The 19,283-nt window shown below is 35.1% G+C and overlaps 1 protein-coding gene across 9 annotated transcripts in view; it reads right to left on the bottom strand.

The window, feature by feature from the left end:
- kcnt1b (potassium sodium-activated channel subfamily T member 1b) overlaps positions 1 to 19,283 on the bottom strand; it is an 82,888-nt gene that overhangs the window by 31,018 nt on the left and 32,587 nt on the right. For 6 of the 9 annotated variants that reach the window (XR_009649283.1, XM_060883708.1, XM_060883713.1 and 3 more), the window contains 8 exons: positions 9,550 to 9,629; positions 7,112 to 7,202; positions 5,708 to 5,788; positions 4,105 to 4,153; positions 3,879 to 3,938; positions 3,147 to 3,221; positions 2,561 to 2,644; positions 967 to 1,061 (listed from right to left, as the gene is read on the bottom strand). Coding sequence is in view for 8 of the 9 variants with exons in the window: in XM_060883708.1 (XP_060739691.1) it covers positions 967 to 1,061; positions 2,561 to 2,644; positions 3,147 to 3,221; positions 3,879 to 3,938; positions 4,105 to 4,153; positions 5,708 to 5,788; positions 7,112 to 7,202; positions 9,550 to 9,629 (615 nt within the window). In the remaining variant the exon portion in view is untranslated. Of the gene's footprint in view, positions 1 to 966; positions 1,062 to 2,560; positions 2,645 to 3,146; positions 3,222 to 3,878; positions 3,939 to 4,104; positions 4,154 to 5,707; positions 5,789 to 7,111; positions 7,203 to 9,549; positions 9,630 to 13,783; positions 13,823 to 19,049; positions 19,272 to 19,283 lie in introns of those variants that run through there. The other 3 variants (XM_060883709.1, XM_060883715.1, XM_060883714.1) reach the window with 2 other exon arrangements.

Below are 19,283 nucleotides of genomic sequence, written 5' to 3'. Positions count from 1 at the left end.
TGAACTCCAAAATATTAACATTGCTGCTAAATAATAGTATTACAGCTTACACAGTCGTCTTAAACCCACCTAGATCTTCACCTAACATTAAAAAATGTTTTTATTTAGAAATCCCCATTGCAGTATTTTTATTAAAAAAAAAAACAACAACTTTAATGGTAAAACTAGAATGAATTTCCCGCTTACATAATTGAACATTTTGACAATATAGTACACAATGATAGATGGGAACTATTTCCAGTGGAACCATCCGGTGGAAGTGGTGAAAATGTATACTGCCTTAGTACTGAGTGGTATCATTGCATCATTAAATATAAAAGCCAATCATGTTCAATTATGCAAATGAAAGCCTTGAAAAATGTTTCTTGTCTTCTTGATCCTTAATATAACAGAGAAAGGGGTGGACATGTGAAGAGCTGGGGACTTTTTCTTATTTGCATAATCGTATACTCTGCGTTTCTTGATGAATGTACAAGTGTAGGCGTTTCTGTGGATTTTTCTGTGCCTCTTGTCTAATGAAATATTCATGGAAACATCAATCAATATATTATTTAAGAGAGAAAAAAAATAATGGGTGACTTTTGAGTCAGAGATCTGACTGTAACAGGTGGAGGGTGTGGATTGGTAGAAGTCTAGGGTGTGAGGGACATGTCTGAGAGACAAGATAATGACTAATACAACATGCCTGAGCTTGGTTTCTCCCTGGAAATGAATACGGTTTAAATTTTTTTCGCTCAGTAAACAGTGAGCCATCCAAGACGTAGCAAGGTGAAAGGAGAAAGCTTTTTGCTTTTCTTTCATCTCTTATGCACCTTGCAGTCTGTGTACCATACCAAAGGTCATGAGCAACAATAAAAAGACGTGCAGTCTCACCCAGAACCTGCTGTGATTTTTGTCACTGTTATTCTAAAATAACAAAGAAGATGTTTCTGAGAGGAAAATAATGTAGAGGATCATAGCACTTACCCGGTGAAGACCAGGCAAAGCAGTGTGCAGATGAGGATGAGCACCTGGTTAAACATAGCAGAGTGTGTGCGCTGGATGGCACGGTGAAGATCATTCTGCGGGACAGAAACAGCTTGACTACAGTGTTCCTGAAGTTGTACAACTATTTAGCAAGAATCTGATCTTGGCTATAAATATAATAACACGGATTGATCTATTTTTAATAGGAATTTTTAACTGAAATTGGAAAGGCCCAGAGAATATGGATAAAATCACTAACATGACTGAAAGATGAACTCTTACATTTTAGTACTTAACCACTGATCATAGATCATAGTTTATAGCTATATATATATAAATTAGACAATTAGAAATAGTTGTTTTATTTCACACCAACACTCCAAATTACCACTTGACTAGCTGCAAAGGACTCAAAGAGGCATGCAATACTGTTTAAAAAATTACATTCATACCTGATTATACTTTTTTTTTCTTATATTTTCTAATAAATACAACTGGTTCGATTTCTCTAAATAAAAAAACAAATTAGTAATTTAAACACTGATGACCAGTAAAAAGCACTTACTGTGGATGAAGGGAACGCATTAAATGTAACACATCTGTAAATTCCCATGTTTTTTCCACTTATTTCAGTAAAAAACAAAAGACTTCACGTTTGTATTAAAAACCATTGACCTCTGAACCCCTCTGCCACTTACAACTATATTCTGATGTTAAGAAACATGTTCTTTAATTGTCCTGCAAATCTATTCCGTCGTTAAACATTCTTCTTTTGACTTTTTTTTTAATTAAGTCATTAATCAAACCAGATAGGGAAGTTTCCCTACGATAGGTTCCCATACTAGTCTGTGGTCTCAACACCCTACAGCTAAATAATTTCCATAACCTCATGTGACTGCATGAGCTGTAAAGGAGGATCTGCTAAAAAAGCCGTGAGAATGTGTAGTAAAGTAGATTAGCTGAAATACTTTAGCTGAAGTTTTTCATACATTCATTTCATACATTTGCTCCAGTTGATGATCCCTGGTCTACATATCAACATCTACACAACAGAAGGTAAATGATTGATTTATAGCCCTTTATTTAAATACACTACATTTCGTTTATGAATTTTCACTCTTTTGTCTGACTGGAATAAATAAGTGGTGATCAACACTTTGTCAAAATGCTCAATATCTGGCCTGTTTCTTGTTTCTTTGTGGTTTGAGGCTTAACATAATTTTATCAAATTTACATTATCTTTGGCAGAAACAGCAACAAGCATTTGTTCCTGACACCACCAGTATAATTTGTCTGGTCGATGTCTGTACTGTTTAGTACAATCCACATCCACAGTTGTACAATTCAAAATAATACATACTCCCTGCCAAGTTCTTCTTGGCCATTTGACCTGACCATCTGCCAGGAGAAAGGATGTTGGCACATTCTCAAATTCTGAATATTGATGACTCATTTTTAAATTACCACGATGCATATTATTTACAACTTCCTGAACCACTCTGATTGGAGGTAGCATTACACAGCAATTGTTTTTTCCACCAAATATCTCTAATTGAACGCTTTTAGACATTAGCTGATTCTGCAGATTACTTACAATCATGTTCTCCAGTGCCGACTTGGCAAGCCAGCAATTAAGGAACACTGGGACAAATATGTTCCTCCATGGTGGCCAAAAGATCTGAAAGAAACATTTGACATAAGAATTGCCTAATATAATTTACCTATGATTTAGAAAAAGTATAGTAACAACAAAAATGTGTTATTATTATTATTATTGTTGTTGTTGTTGTTGTTGTTATTGACATTTCCATCATTATGTAAATAAAGAGCTATTAAAATCTATTTAAACAGTTCAGTTCGAGAAATTAAGAAATCATAAAGAATGTCAGAGCTGAGTTGGATTAGGCGTGTAGGTACATTTGTTATAAATAATTCACTGATGTGTTTTAGTTGCACTTGTTGTTGTTAAATGCATCCTGTGCATAAGGACTCCCAGGACTTACAATCCCCACTAGCTTTACAGTAGTTACTAAATAATTCAGAGTTTCTAAATAATGTCTATGTTTAAGATAAACACATTGTGGATTTAGATTAAAGCTTTGAGATGTAGAATATCAAGAAAAATGATTGCTTTGATTTTATCTTTTGGATTTTATGAAGACAACAATTTAGCCACTTACTGTAATTATGAATGGCACTGTATTGATCATCTCAAGGATGAAGGAAACTTGGAAAAGCTGCTCAAAAATGTTTCCCTGAAACAAAAGAATTAGAAAAACAGTTACGCAAATATTCCTTATCAGAAGCTATTATGGTCTGGCCCCTACTAAAGGAAAACACTCATTTATTCATTAGTTAAGTCCAAGCTGTAATTTCTTCTTCCATTATGCTGTTAGTATAACATCATTTTATTATACTGAAAGTCTAATGTCTTGATGATTTGAAAGCCTGTTACATTTTACCCATAGAGCAGAATGAAACAGAAATATTAAAGAGAATTGCACAAGGTAAGGAACAAGAGCCATACTATCAGAGCTAAAGCTGGCCTCAACACTAAGGGCCTGTCCCACTAAGCTGTTTGCAGTTATTTCATGTGTAATGAAACCAGATTCTGCAAAAAATGTCTTGTGTGTTGTGTATGAAAAAGAAAAACAAAGCTAACACAACTCAGAACAGGCCAGATGCATTGGGATATATCTTTGGCAAGAAGGAGGATCTGCTACAGCCTTCAGTCAATAGAATGTTCATTACAGATATTACGAGTGCTTTTCAGGTCTTGTTTGTGCTATGAGAGTATGACTTCTGCTTGTTTGTGCTTATGTGTGTACATCCATATGGCCCTCAGAGTTCATTTGGATCAATATTATTCCAAACTGAAAAGGAAAAAGAAGATAGCAGAGACCATACAGTACCTTGTAACTGAGATATGTCAAAAGCATTGCTTCTAGGAAGCTAATTAAGGCCACTGTCACCTAGAACATGGGGAATACAGAAATGAAACATGTATCATTACACAAAATATAATCTATTTCATACACCAATTATAAACAGAAAACCAAAGCTGTTTAAGGAATCTTTCTGCTGTTGAAAGACTCTCTCTGCTGATTCTACCTTCAAGCTGTCAGAAATTCTGCCTACCTGTATCGCCCATACAGGAGTCTTTCTGTTCACCCAGAATATCAAATCCCTGAAGAGATAAAACATACACACATATTTATATATCCATATATACATTCAAATTAAATTAAATCCAAATTCCAACAATGATAAATCCATGTTTTATTTATGTGTTCACAGTAGAGTATGTGCTGGTCTTACAATATGTAAAAATACTGCACAGACATTAGATAACATCAGATTAACCTTAAATGTATGCATTACATAACAAACTGACCCTTCCAGTTTAAATGTGAATTAATGGCAAACAGCAAACTTCATCTGTGTGTGTGTTTGTTTGTGTGTGTAGGCTGGGTGGGTGTGATGTTTGTTATTTTAATACTAAACTAGGCTGATAAATGTTTTAGAATAATGTATTCAAGTAAAATGTAAAAATGTGAAATAAATTCATTTCCAGAAAACTTATTTAAAAGTACATGGAATCATAATGTCTTAATAAACTTCAATGAGAAACTCTACTATCTCAGATCTATGTTTAAACACTCTTCAGTTTCCCTAGAATTATGTTAATGTACATCAGAAATAAGTGTAAACTATATGCTTTGTTGATAAATAAATGTATATTACAGTACTTTACAGTTCTGGTACAACAAACAAACAAACGCACGAACGAACAAACAAACGAACGAATGAACAAACGAACGTTACAAAAAATGCTATTCACTCAGATAGAACCTTACAATACAAATGTCATGACTATACTATAAACTATTGTAAAAAAGGAAACCCAAGTCATGGATTACGTTGCACAAATAGAAGTGTAGGTTTTCAATGCTGTGAAAGTTATGTAACACACACGAAAATAAACATTTTTGGAAGAAAAAACAGGAAAAGTTGTTCCAAACTTCACTTAAGACCCATCAGTCAGGTGTGTTTTTAAATGAACAGACGGCATAACACACAGCACAATCCTCACAATCTGAGATGAATTTTTGTGTCAATTTGTGTGTTACATGCAATGAGCTGTTAGTTTATTAGGCACACCTTTAACTTTCACACAAATTGAAACTGATATCCAGGTAAGATAGACATGACATATCTGCAATATAGGATTTTTAACAATAGACAGTGTCAGAAATCCAGTATAAGTATCAATGCATTAAATTCTAGCAACAGCTAGTGTTTAATTACACAACAAAATCGGCAAAACAAGTGACAGACAGCATCTGAATTCAATAACAGTGTGCAGAATGTGCAGATCTGAAAACACAGTTTGTCAGCTCCTAAAATGGGCTACAACAGCAGATGATCATGTCAAGAGCTGATGCCAGTATAAAAGAAAGGAAGAAAGAAAGAAAGTGCATCTCTTTCTTTCTAAAGCACATTTCAGTGAGTGAACGTGTTAAAATTGGAATATTTAGTTTAGGAAAAAAGCAAGATACATGAGCAACCATGTGGAGTAACCTAATCCTCTTGGTACAAGAAAAAAAAAATTGCAACATGCACAAGATATTGTAGGTGAAACTAATAACCTACAGCTCAGTGCGTTTATCTATATATATGTTGTGTAGCGACTCGGTGATGAAGCTCATGAACTATACACAGCAAACGATTCAATTCTCACCAGTTGATCTGGATGGGATCTGTCGTCTGATTGGTAGAGATTTTACTGCACAGAGTATCAGTGACATTGAAGTAGGGCTTCCTGCAAAATAAAATGAAGTTCATTTCATTTGAAATGACCATAGACCCTATCTAAAACTTAAATCTTAAACTGAAGTTCTATGAACTCATGCATGTCAGACAGGAGTAAGACAGCTGATGGTGTGCATTTGATGTGTAATCATTTAAGGGACCATTCAATCAATCTTGACACATTAACACACTGAAAACTGTTAAAATATCATGTGTAGTAAAGAGCCTGGTCTATGAGGGTAAGGAGAATCATCAGGCAGGTACAATTACAGACATATGGGTTTGGTATTTGTAGCCCAATATTTCAGCATGTTTCAAAAAAGTAAACCAATAGAAAAGGCACTAGCTCACAGAAAATCACTAGCTCACAATTTTCCCCGGTTTAAGTTCATGTTCTGTAGAATGTGTGTGTGTGTGGTGCTGGTTCCGGTGTAGTCTTGAATGCACTCAGTAATGCAAATTAGGTAATAAAACAGAGGTGAGAATTATCCTGTCAGCTCAATGCGTCTCCTCTATGTCCGCAGCTGACATTTGACCATGCCCAGTCTGCCACTGGCAGTATTATGCAATATTAATATTTTATCTTATAAAGAGACCTAGCTTTTTATATACTCTCATTTCCATTTCCAGAGTGTTTCAAGCTAATTTCATAAATATAAACACAAAACGCACAATTATGATTGGGATTGGTTGTTCCTTTTTCTCACAATAGCACAAGGATACCAATAGAATGCGATTAAACAAACAAGGGATGTGTTCATTTGACGTAAATCTGAAATGGTAATAATGACCTCTGTTGACCATCTACAAAGATCATTGTCACATAATTGCAGTGCAAAGCATGTTATTTGACACACGTATAATTAGATGTTCCATAATAATAACCGTAATAACCGCAATTAGATCTGCCAGAAAATATCTTAGTTAGGTTTAAACCGGAATAGCCTATTATCCCCTACCCCAAACTTCACACACACACGTACACACACGCACACACACACACGCACAAACACACACACAACCCTGGAACCGATGCCTTTTGCTGTCTGGTTTCTATGGGAACATAGTCTTGTGCTCTCTAGACATAGTATGTTTTCCTCTCCTGCTATCTCTCTTTCTCTCTCTCACTCTCTATCACTCACACCCACACACAGGTCCACGGACACACATCACACATAACAGACACACAGAGTGCTTCAGTGGTTCATTTCTGAGGCTAGATATCTGCTGTTGAAAGAAAAGAAAAAGCATTGTAATGGGTTTAAAACCAGACCAGACACTGTGTATCAGAAAGCAGTTTCTTGCTGGTATTCAGGTACCTTACTAGTCTTACCGTTCGCATGGGACATCCAGTGATACTCTGAGAATGTAGAGGAGACATGTTAACAACTTCAGGGAGAGGTTGAAAAGGCGTATTCTGAGGCCTTCAAGACACAAAAAACAGTATTAGAGAGTACAACTGTAACGTTTCCTTAAAAGCATTCAAATTTGAATTACTTTAGGCCTAGCTAAATTTTATTTTATTCATTTTATCATGAATTCAGCTAAAAGTTTGATATTTCAGGTTTTATATTTCAAAGGCAAGCAGAAATTCAAGTCAGTCCTATTCTCATTTAGCATCAACTCATTTGCATGTAGTGTACTGCATAAGCCGCCAGTTCTAACCTGCTAACCGCCTGTGACTTTTAAAACTATTTTAATATTTGCTGATACCTAACTGACAAAAATTGTCCGTAGTGTGTGATTGTGTGAGTGAATGAGAGTGTGTGTGTGCCCTGCGATGGGTTGGCACTCTGTCCAGGGTGTATCCTGCCTTGATGCCCGATAACGCCTGAGATAGGCACAGGCTCCCCATGACCCGAGGTAGTTCAGATAAGTGGTAGAAAATGAATGAATGAATGAATGAATAGTATTTTTTTGAAGGACCTTTATTCTGACAGTCCTCCATGTCATGGTACTACATGCTTAAGAGGAACTAATTTAAAATGACTAGGCATCTTGTAAGATAAATAATATACTACCATGCCTGGTCTTAAAAAAATTAAAGAAGAGAGCTTTATAAAAACAAATGATTAAATTTTAAAGCAAACCTGACACTGTTTATGAGTAATACCAAATGGAGCGGCCTTTACTGTTTTGTCAGATAATAAATTGTGTGAATATCACAAGTGCAAGTCACTGGACAGTAAAATGCTGAGAGACCATTTTATTTGCTCACAATAACTCTAAACACATAAATTGTGCTTAACAATACTACAGCAGGTCTATCAACTCAGAGCAAAAAATAATTCATGCAGTAATTAGTGCTCACAAGGAATCACATTTAATAGTAAGTGTGCATTCACAACAAACAAAATGGAGCAAAAGAGCAACAGACAAAAAAATTATTAGTAGTATCATTATTAATATTTATTATTATGATTATTATTATAGCCCCCAGATAGACCAGTGGCAGGATCCTGTGCTCTCATTGCACAGCCTGGGTTTGATTCCCGGGCAGGGCGCTAACCCAGCCACTGAAGAGTTAACTCTCAGTGCCGGTCCCGAGCCAGGATAAAAATGGGAGGGTTGTGTCAGGAATGGCATCCAGCGTAAAACCTGTGCCAAATCTAATATGCAGACCACGTGATCTGCTGTGGTGACCCTGAACAGGGAGCAGCCATAGGAAGAAAAAATAAATAAATATGATGATTATTAATATTAAAAGTAGTAGTGGTGATATCATTAGTAGTCATCATTAAATAAAAATTATAATTTATTATTATAAATTTATATTAATTAATTTATATTTATAAGTATTTTATTAATTATTATTTATAATTGCACACAGTCTGGTTCCTCTCATAGCTTCTCTTTTATTTATTCCTTAATTTACAGTTTTAAAATGTATGTTTTTCAAGATTTTTCAACTTTTTTTATTCCTAGATATATTATTTTCCTAAAATTCCTAAACTTAGAATTTATATTATTATTAAGGTTTCTACTTTGTTTATTTATAAATAAAAACATATTTTTTAAGGTTTTTCCTTTATTTACTCCATAACATTTAGAATTTACATTTTTACATAATTTATTTTATTGAATCTATTAAATAAATTTTTACATTTTCACCTTGTCTTTCATGTATGTTTCTTTTGCACTAGACTTTTGTTGTTGTTTTTTTCTTTCATAAAGCATACAATAATATTTAATGGAAAAGTGTGGTGTAGAATGAAAATTAAACCAGAAATATTTAAATGGGGGGCACGGTGGCTTAGTGGTTAGCATGTACGCCTCACACCTCCAGGGTTGGGGGTTTGATTCCCGCCTCCGCCTTGTGTGTGTGGAGTTTGCATGTTCTCCCCGTGCCTCGGGGGTTTCCTCTGGGTACTCTGGTTTCCTCCCCCGGTCCAAAGACATGCATGGTAGGTTGATTGGCAGCTCTGGAAAATTGGCACTACGCACTACGGGTTGGCACTACGTCCAGGGTGTATCCTGCCTTGATGCCTGATGACGCCCGAGATAGGCACAAACTCCCCGTGACGGAGGTAGTTCGGATAAGTGGTAGAAAATGAGTGAGTGAGTGAGATATTTAAATGAAATCTATATTATTTGCAAAACAACAAACCGAGCAATGTGAGGTCCAAACCAAGTGGTAATACGCGAAACATTTCAAGTGACTTCACAAACAAAATCACAAAATAAAGGTTTGGCCTTGGACACTAACAGCTCATATGGAAAAGCTCAATACTACAGCAAGACATTTAATTAACTCAAGCTGGATTCACTTACTTGACCTTTGGTTTTTGATAAAGAAGAGCTTCAATCGTTCTTTAAATGTGTTTTCATTCACATAGAATTCCACCTGGACCCTGCACGAGAAATAAAAACACACTAAAATTACGCATAATATAGAAAAGAAAAAAAAAGACTTTGCATTTTATATACAGTATGTATCTAACACAAGGCTCTAATGGCATACAAAATATAATTACAGCTATACCAGCACAGCATTATAACAGGGCCACGGAAATGAGAACATAACAGACAAAAAAAATGTTGATCGTCTTTATTCCCTGCTACTTATTCTTGCTTTCAACAGAGCCTGTCTCTTACAGAGAGCACTTAGAAATATAATATCCTCATATTTGCATTATATTACTGCTGTTCTATCTCAAAGCCTTGAATTGAATAAGAGACATGAGATAAGTGAGACACGCTAAAATGCACAGCATGCATTAAAAACACAATGAGCTCCATTACACAAACAATACCATTGCGTTTCTGCTGCATTTGAAATACCATCTATTTACAAGTGATCTTACATTCAACTAGAGATAATAAGGGAAACCTTTTTATTATTCAATTCTGGAACCACACATGGCTTTTAGTCAAATACATTTCAATGTAGTATTGGTTGTTTGAATATTGACTGAAAAAGGAAGAAAAAAATAAACACATGCCAGTACAATGTGATGTCTGAGCACTACAGATATTATACCACTCATCTAAGTTACTTGTAGAAAGTTTAGTCTATCATGTTTCAAACCTGACTCTGTACAATACTGCTTCTTCCTGTCAGTGTATGAATTTCAGCTGAAACACTGACTGGTTCAATGGTCCATGGTTTATCCAGGGTCCTGTGTGTTAGCATTATTTTTAATATATAGTAGGATATTGTGTTGTAAGCAACCCGTCAAGCAAAGGTAACAATCAGTTCATCAAATCTTAACATTTATTACACTGATTTAGATTCAGAGTGCTGTTGAGTTATTGATTTGGCTCTAAATGTAGTTCCAACTGTTTATAAAACAATTTATAAAAATTCTCTCGTTCTAAAACGTTGGGATTTACATAGTGACATAGTGATGTGTGGCAGATGTTGTGTGACGTCAAGGGTCTTTGGTCTTATCTTAAAAGGTCCATTGCAGCTGCAGAAGCTTTTTTCTTGCCAACCAAGCAGGAGCCACTTGGTTAATCGGTTGATCTTGGTCTCCAGTCAGCGATCAGGTGTGCCTCCTGTTTGGCTTAAATGAAACCCTGCAGCCACACTGGTGCTTTGCAGATAAGACTAAAGACTTTAAATAACTGGATTTAAAATGGTTGTTATGATGAAGTTTTCTGTGAGGAAATGTTTATATAGCAGTTTTGGAAGGATTCTTCTCTTTTTAACAGTCAGAGCTAAACCTGTTCATTTTCTGAGACATGAAAGTGTTCAGGATGTAGGCCAAGAAAAAAAAAAGAAAGGCTGGTGCACGAACACATTTTATAGTGTTAAAGAGAAAGTATTACATGATAACAGGAACTAACTTGTTTTAAAGAGTATATTAAGCATAACTATAAATGAAACAAATATACATGCAACTGTTTATTAAATAAATATTTTTAGCATTTGCAATCAAGCGCTATAACGAAATACATTGAGTTGTACAGTTATTAGGAGATAATCAACTTCAGGTGATTAGACTTGATGATTGTAAAGTCTACATTTTCAGATCTATTTGGTGTCACACTGTTTACACAAGGTAAATAATTTCCAGAAAAATCAGCAATCAAAAAGGTTTTCTTATCATTACAGTTTTACTTGACAGCAAACAGTAATGAAGACAAAGTGGCCTCGAAGAATGATGTACAATGAATAATACATTAGATTGCCATTACGGCAATCATTTCCTCTTAAAAGCCAGATGACTTGAGAATGAGGCGCTATGGGATTCCTTATTGGTTTTGCAGAGGTACTTGTGGAGCAACAGGCATTAGAGCAGGGTCTAAGAAACATAAGCCACAGATACTTGCCTGATAAGTAGACTGACATAGAACAAAAGAGAGGGATAGATAGATAGATAGATAGATAGATAGATAGATAGATAGATAGATAGATAGATAGATAGATAGATAGAGAACGTGTGTGAGAGCGAGAGAGAGAGACAGAGAGAGAGAGAGATCTAAAAGATATATATTGCTTGTACCACATTGCTTATATAGTAGGAGAAACAGGGGGAGGATATAATGTGTTGTATTGAAAAGGAGAAAGGGAGAGAGGGAGGAAAGGGAAAGGGAAAGAGCTGTCATCCATTGTTTCCCACTTCCCTGCACCCACGTCTTTAACGTTTCTATGGTGATAGCAGTAAAATGGGGCTATAATATATATATATATATATATATGTATATATATATATATATATATATATATATATATATATATATATATATATATAATATTTAAGAAGTACTCCTAAATAACTACATCAATACTACAGAAATAATGAATAAACTTCTAGTAGTTCTATCATTTACATAATCAAGTGCAAATATGTTCGTTTGTCTTCATATATTGTGCAAAATTGAAATATTACCTCAGTTTTCTGTGCAATTCACATTCAAACTCAGCAGTCATCAAAATAAATAATAAAAAAAAGCCCAGACATGAAATAGAGTAAAACCATTTGACCCTTTGAGTAAATTACACTTGAAGCTCTACCCTTGAAAAGTTCTACTTCTGTGTAGACTTCTTGTATACATTTATCCCACCCACACGTGCACGCACATCATCATCCAGGCACTGTGCAAGGGCTATAAATAGTGCTAGAGACATGAATATATAACTGTTGAACACTTGCTTGTCAGCAAGCTCATTTTAGCCTCCATGGTGAGAAAAAAGCTGTCAGAATAATCACATACTAGGAGCGATACTTCGGCTTAGGTCATATGCTCAATACGTTGCTGTAGGAAAAAAATCTTTAAGTCTGCAGGTTTAATTCAAAGCAAACATCTTCCTTCTGTTAAATTATACAGCAGGTTCTCTTTCTCTGGGAGTTAAACTGTGGTTTAATGATGAAATATTCAGGTATACACTAAATATCCACAAGGAAACTGTGGCAGACATAAAATGACAAGAATATGTAAAGATTTATACATGTGGTCTTTATCAGTGTGCCAATGTTATTTAAAAGCTTAAAGAGGTTTTACATTAGACACATTAACAGGAACCTGATGGACTGCTAACAACATACAGTAGCCATCAAAAGTAAACAATCATCTTGATACCTTCTGTGAGGTCAAAGTTTCAATAGAAAACTAATTATTTCGGATAATAAAAGTTTCTCATTGCATTCACACACACAAAAAAAGAAAATTGCTCACATTGGTATTTAGACCTCAGGTGTAAGTTAAGCACCTCACAAGCTTTGTGAGAGTTATAGTCAGGGTAGAAATTTCCAAAATATAAATTTTGTGCTGAAAATATAAAATAAATGAATAAATAAATAAAAACTATAATTACTTTGTACTGGATCAAGTGCTTTTTTATAAGCATCAAAGTGATGATGATGATTTCCATGTGACAATAACTCAGACTGCAAGAAATATTTTTGTCAATATACTACACTCCAATTAGCTGTTTATTTGAATTCTGCCATCTTCTTGTTCGTATTTTTGTATTGTTGTAATTTTCAGTATTTTCGATCCCACATATTTTCTCCCTACATTTTATATCCCTTATAATAATATCCACATTTTCTATCCCTAATTTGAAAAAACTTTGTTAAGTCATTATTTTATTTCAACATACAGAAGTACAAAATAAAAAAATGACAATATTTTCAATATATCATCAGCAAAATCAGAATGTAGAATAGAACAGCAGCATTATTCCCTCAAAGCAGATCCATCACTATGTCATGTCCCATTTCCATGATGCAAACCACCAGCACACGTGTTTTATACACAATCTTTCCCATACTTTTCTTTCTGTCTCGACATAATGATTCTCTCTCTCTCTCTCTCTCTCTCTCTCTCTCACACACACACACACACACACACACAAGCGCACACACACACACACAATGTATCAGATGGAGGAAAATAAGGCTGATAAGCATCCATTGGTAGAAACCACACAAGACCAGCAGAATGCACAAGGGTTTATTAGACTCTGTAACAAAGCACAGTACAAAATGACAAACAATTTACAGAGTCAAGAACGATTTCCCCATAATGGACACGTCTCTGTGCTTTCTGAACTTACTGTGCATTAGTGGAATCCATGCTGTACTCTTCTGAATACCTGAGAAGAGCACACACATAAACATCCTGAAATAAAGGTAAACAGAGCTACAGTATGGGATTCATGCAAAGTCAGGCACGGTGCAAGCATGCAGTAAGCCAGAGACGTTGGAGTACTTCTGTTTACATACTGCAGTAGTTTTCTGTCACAGTCAAGTATTACACACTTCTGTTTACGATTGTTGGAGCTCGGGTATAAGATTCTAACAATACAAACAGAAAACAATTGATTCCTGAAGGGTGAATCGTCATTGGAGTCAGGCACGTAATGGAAACTGAGGGCTGGGAGCACAGGACACTAGAGATAAGAGCAGTAATTGGCTTTTTTATGGATGTTTTACTGTAAATTGCTGTCTGTCTTTATGAACCATTTCTACCTGAAATGAACATGAAACAAGCAGTGGCGATATTATATATAACTTAGGATACAAGGTTAGATTAGTGAATTAAATGTCAGATTTTTTTTTTTTTTTGTTATATTTGCAAAATTCTGATTGTTGCCAATAAAATATTTGCTCAGAGTAAATGCTATGATCTCTTTGGATACTCCAGACTTATAAATAAACAATTAAAAACAATGTATAGTCACCAGTATCCAACTAATTATGATAACAGGTGTCTCTACCACTTGTAAGTCATACTGCATGTTAATTCAAAATCCAACCAAATTTGCAATGGTAATGTGCACAGTGTGAAAAGTAAACAGTCCCTCTGCTGGTCCACCCTTTGCTGTTATAATCACCTCTACTCTTCTAGGAGGGTTTTAACACTGATTTTGAGGCATATATTTGGGGATTTTGTATTCAATCCACCATAAGAGCATTACTGAGATCAGTCACTGATGTCAAGTGAAAAGATCTGACAAACAGTTGGTGTTCCATTTCATCCCAGTGATGTTTAATGGGGTTGAGGTCAGGGATCTGTGCAGGACACCTGAGTTCTTTCACTCCAACTTTGCAATGGCAATGAAATCACTGAGCTTAACCACTTTCTGCCAAAATGGTAATACTGCTAAGAATTACCTGCAGATTTTCATCCATTCCAACACAAAATATAATGGGGTTCGAAAATCATGTCGAACTTTGCTAATTTTGAATATTTATTCAGCACACTTGTGCAATTGCAAAACACCAAAGCTATAAAATCTGCTATAAAAAGAATATGACACAGCATGATGCAAAACTCACATAAACGCTGAAACAAATGCATCAAAATAAAGAAAGTATGGAGAAAAATGAGACTGCTGATGATTGAATGGATGCCTTCTCATCTGTGAAATATGGTTGTTTGCCTCAGTGCATAGGGTTCACTTATCTTTATTGATATGACTGCAGACACATGGTCATGCATTTCACTTACTGAAGATAAGACTGAAGGCAAGAAGCCAATGAAGCCAGAAGGAAATGAAAATGGCTAAACCAGAAAAGATACCCAGACTCAAATACCCAGCTGTCACTGATTAAAAGGAATTTGTAAAAGGTGGCATATATGGCAGTTTTATTTATGATTATAAATATTTTTTCCAATTACAAAATCATTCACTCATTCATGTTTAGTAAACTGACAACCCTAACCCTAGCACCATGTTAGATTTGCAGTCTATCCTGGAAACACTGTGGCAGGAATAAATAATTAATTTTCAATTCCTGCCCCATTACATAGGTTTCCCCTTCGTGCACTAGAATTAATAAAATAACGAGGTGAATTTAGACACCTCAATCTTTCAAACAAACACTTAACCCTTCAATGTTATACAAAGTCAGCACTCACATCTGTGATTGGCTAGCTAGACGTGTACTAAAGAAGCCAGTAATCCAAAAAATATTCACACATCAAAAGCATAAACACAGCAGAATATCCAAAACATCAGAACATTTGAAAATGCAGCATTCAGTAATACATCAGCATTAATTCATAAAAGGGGACATCATACTGGACATCAAGTGCTTTTCTGCTGATTGATACCCATTCACACAATATGGACAATTCAGAGATGCCTTTAGGAGGAAACTGGAGTACCAAGAGGAAACAACTGAAGCAGTGTGCAGGGTGAGAAACTGGAGGTGTTAGACAATCATGCAAACAACTAATCCACCTCATACCAATATAATATTAATAATTGTTTTCACTAAACTAACTAGATTGAAAAGTGTTATTATTTTTCTTTGTGAAAGCTACAGTATATGCTATGTCCAATAGTAACAAGCATGTGATGAGCAATAAAGACCCACACTTTCTGTATTAATGAGTTAATGTTGATATGGTTCTAAATGTCCTATAGTGCTTCTTGCTTTGGTGTTGCATTTTATGTTAATTGTTAATGTTTTGCACTTACGGACCACCATTTTAATCCATACTGGAAAACAGCCAAATATGCTTTTTGGATTTCCGGTCATAGATGCTGTGGAATTGAGAGGATCCAGACTTACAATCTCTCAGCAACAGTGCTAAGCCTTAATCAGATACACCACTTGAGAGTACTAATGCTGTCAATCTGCACTATAAGCTCAAATTTACAGTGCCCTTTTACAGTCCACAAATCTAAAGTGCTGGACTGTTCTAAGAACCTGGTGATGTTTAGTAGCATCAGATTGTAGATAATAAAAAAGTTTCCATATAATATGAGAAAATGTTTAATGGCAAGAAAAGAAAAAAAAATTCAAGGGCATTTATTAAAAAATACATGTACACTGACTTTTAAGGCCAGAAAATTTAGGGGTAGGGCTTTAGGGATAATACCTCTGACCTTATACCACACTACAGACAGAGCTGGATGTAATGGCCCCCAAAAAGTTAGATTTGAGATCTATTGCTAGTTTTCACTATTTGAAGCAGCAGAATGAAGGAAACTTCATTCACATAAGTTTAAAATGCAAAATATGAAAATTCAAGCATCTGTGAATTATAGTAGTGCTCAACTACTTGTCAGCTTACACTATACAGTGTCCCTCAGTTTGACACAGGCACTGAATTTCATCTGAAACCAGGAGCTTAAATATAGTGAGGCTTTATACAGAGACCTTGAAACTACAATATCATTTTATTTGCCATGCTTGGAGCAATACTGCATCCACCCTCACACCTCTTACACAGGTCATTTTTTTTGTGCAGTACTGTTCTTATGGATTAGTTTTATGATTATTCAAAACACTTTTTTAGGAAACAAAAAGCAATCAAGTCAGATGAGACACAACCAGTTTAACTGAGCAAAGCTAATGACAGAAATCAGTTAAATGGGCACACCATATTATACAGTAAAGATTAAGGGCATTTACTAATGCAGTTAGTTTGACTGGAAGATGTCACTAAACTTCAATTGCTGTCTGTAATGGCCATCATTTAACAACACCACATATTCACCTGAATTTTATACAAATCCACTGTCATGTAAATAGGACTGATAAAATTTTGGCTACAAATACTCAGGCCCAGATTTCATGTACTTGTAGTACATGTACTTGTGTCATACATTAGGTTTCAACAACATTAAAATGAGATTTTCATTCACGTATGAAAAGAACTTACACTTTGTTCAATTGTTTTTCAGGTTTAGGTATATTGTAGTTTTTCAGTGTGTTATAATGGATGCACTGCTATGCACATATAACTGGGTTTAGTTTAGTTTGGCTTTTCTGTGAGTCTCTCAGAGATATACAGTATATATACTCCACTGTTGATCAGAAAAATCCTGCACATGTTTTGGCTTTCTGGCATCGTACCCGCTATTTAAAAATATTCCCAACACAAATTATTTTGGTCTTTTGGAGGCGCAAACACAACAGCACCACCAATGGCCATAAGAAAAATACACAGAATGGTATAAAGAAGTGAGTTTCCAAACCCCAGACTGTATCAAGTGGTTGCATAGAGTGGAATGCTCCCTATATACAGTATGATCTTAAGTTTCCATGCAAAATTAACATCATTTTATCCTTAGCATCCTTTTCCCCCAAAATGCCTTTGTAGCAGAAATCAAAATACATAGAAAAGTCATAGAAAAGGAAACTATTGAATTTGAATGAAGATAATTCAGTTGTCTAAATTTGTGTGTGTATGTGTGTGCAATAATTTTGCCCAATATTGCTCTTATTTTTCTATCACTTAGACTAATAAAATAATGCATTGCTTAAACCTGTTAGTTTACTTCCCAAGTTATTGATAGATATAAAATTGTACTCTTCCCATCTACTGTCCTGTGCACCTGAAATGCCTGAAGAACCCGAAACTAACAGAGCTCCTACAGTACCATTTCCTGTTTTTACTTATCAGAGTTAAACATGTCTTAGAGCAAGGTTTTCTTTCTTTGACATGAGGAACCCCTGCACAGCTTTTTGTTTGTTTTCCCAGCTCCAACATCTGATTCAACACACACAAGGCTTCGAAATTAGCTGATATGTTGTATCAGGTGCTTTTGAAAACAGAAAAACACAAAACTTCAGTGTAGGGGTCCTAGCACTAAGACTGAAAATATCTTCTTCAAGCTAGGATGCTTGTAGCACCACAGGCCAGGTCTTTCACAATTAAATGCCTGTGATTAACCTGTGATGGTGAGGTTATGGATAGAAAAGAAACAGTTTACTGAAACACAGTTAATAGCTTTGAGAGTAAAATTTCAACAAGTTGCATTTTTTAACTGTCAGTTACTGTTTTATTGTTATGGTTCATCAAATAACATATACTTTCCGAACAGTTTAGTAGGAACACATATACTCATGCTCATTCATGCTCAGTTATCCAATCAGCCAATCATGTGACACCAGCATAAAATCATGTACATATGGATTAAGCATGAATAAAAGTTTAGAACTCAGAAGTTTAGATTTTACAAAATGGTGCAAAATAAATAAATAAATTTATTAAAGATCAAAATACAACATCCTATGAGCTGTAAATCTGCAGCTGGAAATAACTTGTTGATGAGATAAGAGAATGGCCAGACTGTTTCCAAACTGACATGAAGGTAAATGCCACTCTTTACAAACATGCTAAGCATAAAGATTATTATTATATTATTATATTATTATATATTATTGCAGTAAGCTCAACGTGTCACAGCTATAGGCAGACAGTCTACAACAGCAAAACCAGATCGGGTTCCATTGTCCAGTTTCTGGTAAACCCAAATTAGCTCATCTGGCACCACCAACTATGCCATAGTCAAAGTCAATGAAATCACATCTGCCCCCATTTTTATGCTTTGATCTTGAGTATTAACTGATGCTCCTTACCTGTTTCTGCATGATATTAGCATTGCACTGCTGCCACATGATTAAATAAATGGATGAATGAGCAGGTTTGGTGTGCAGTAAGAATAAAATGAAAATCGAAACTTATGGAGTGGGTTAATACCACAATTCTGTCAACAAGTTCTTAAAACCTCAAAGCTGTGCTTGGATTATATCTTGGTTCTTTCAAAATTTTGTCCTAAAAGATACTGTAGTTTTTAGACGGACTCTAATTAG

The sequence above is a fragment of the Tachysurus vachellii genome, chromosome 12 (genome assembly GCF_030014155.1).
Source record: "Tachysurus vachellii isolate PV-2020 chromosome 12, HZAU_Pvac_v1, whole genome shotgun sequence".
Lineage (NCBI taxonomy): Eukaryota > Metazoa > Chordata > Actinopteri > Siluriformes > Bagridae > Tachysurus > Tachysurus vachellii.
The sequence above is the reverse complement of the archived record's forward strand: the minus strand, read 5'-3'. Positions and strand labels throughout refer to the sequence as shown.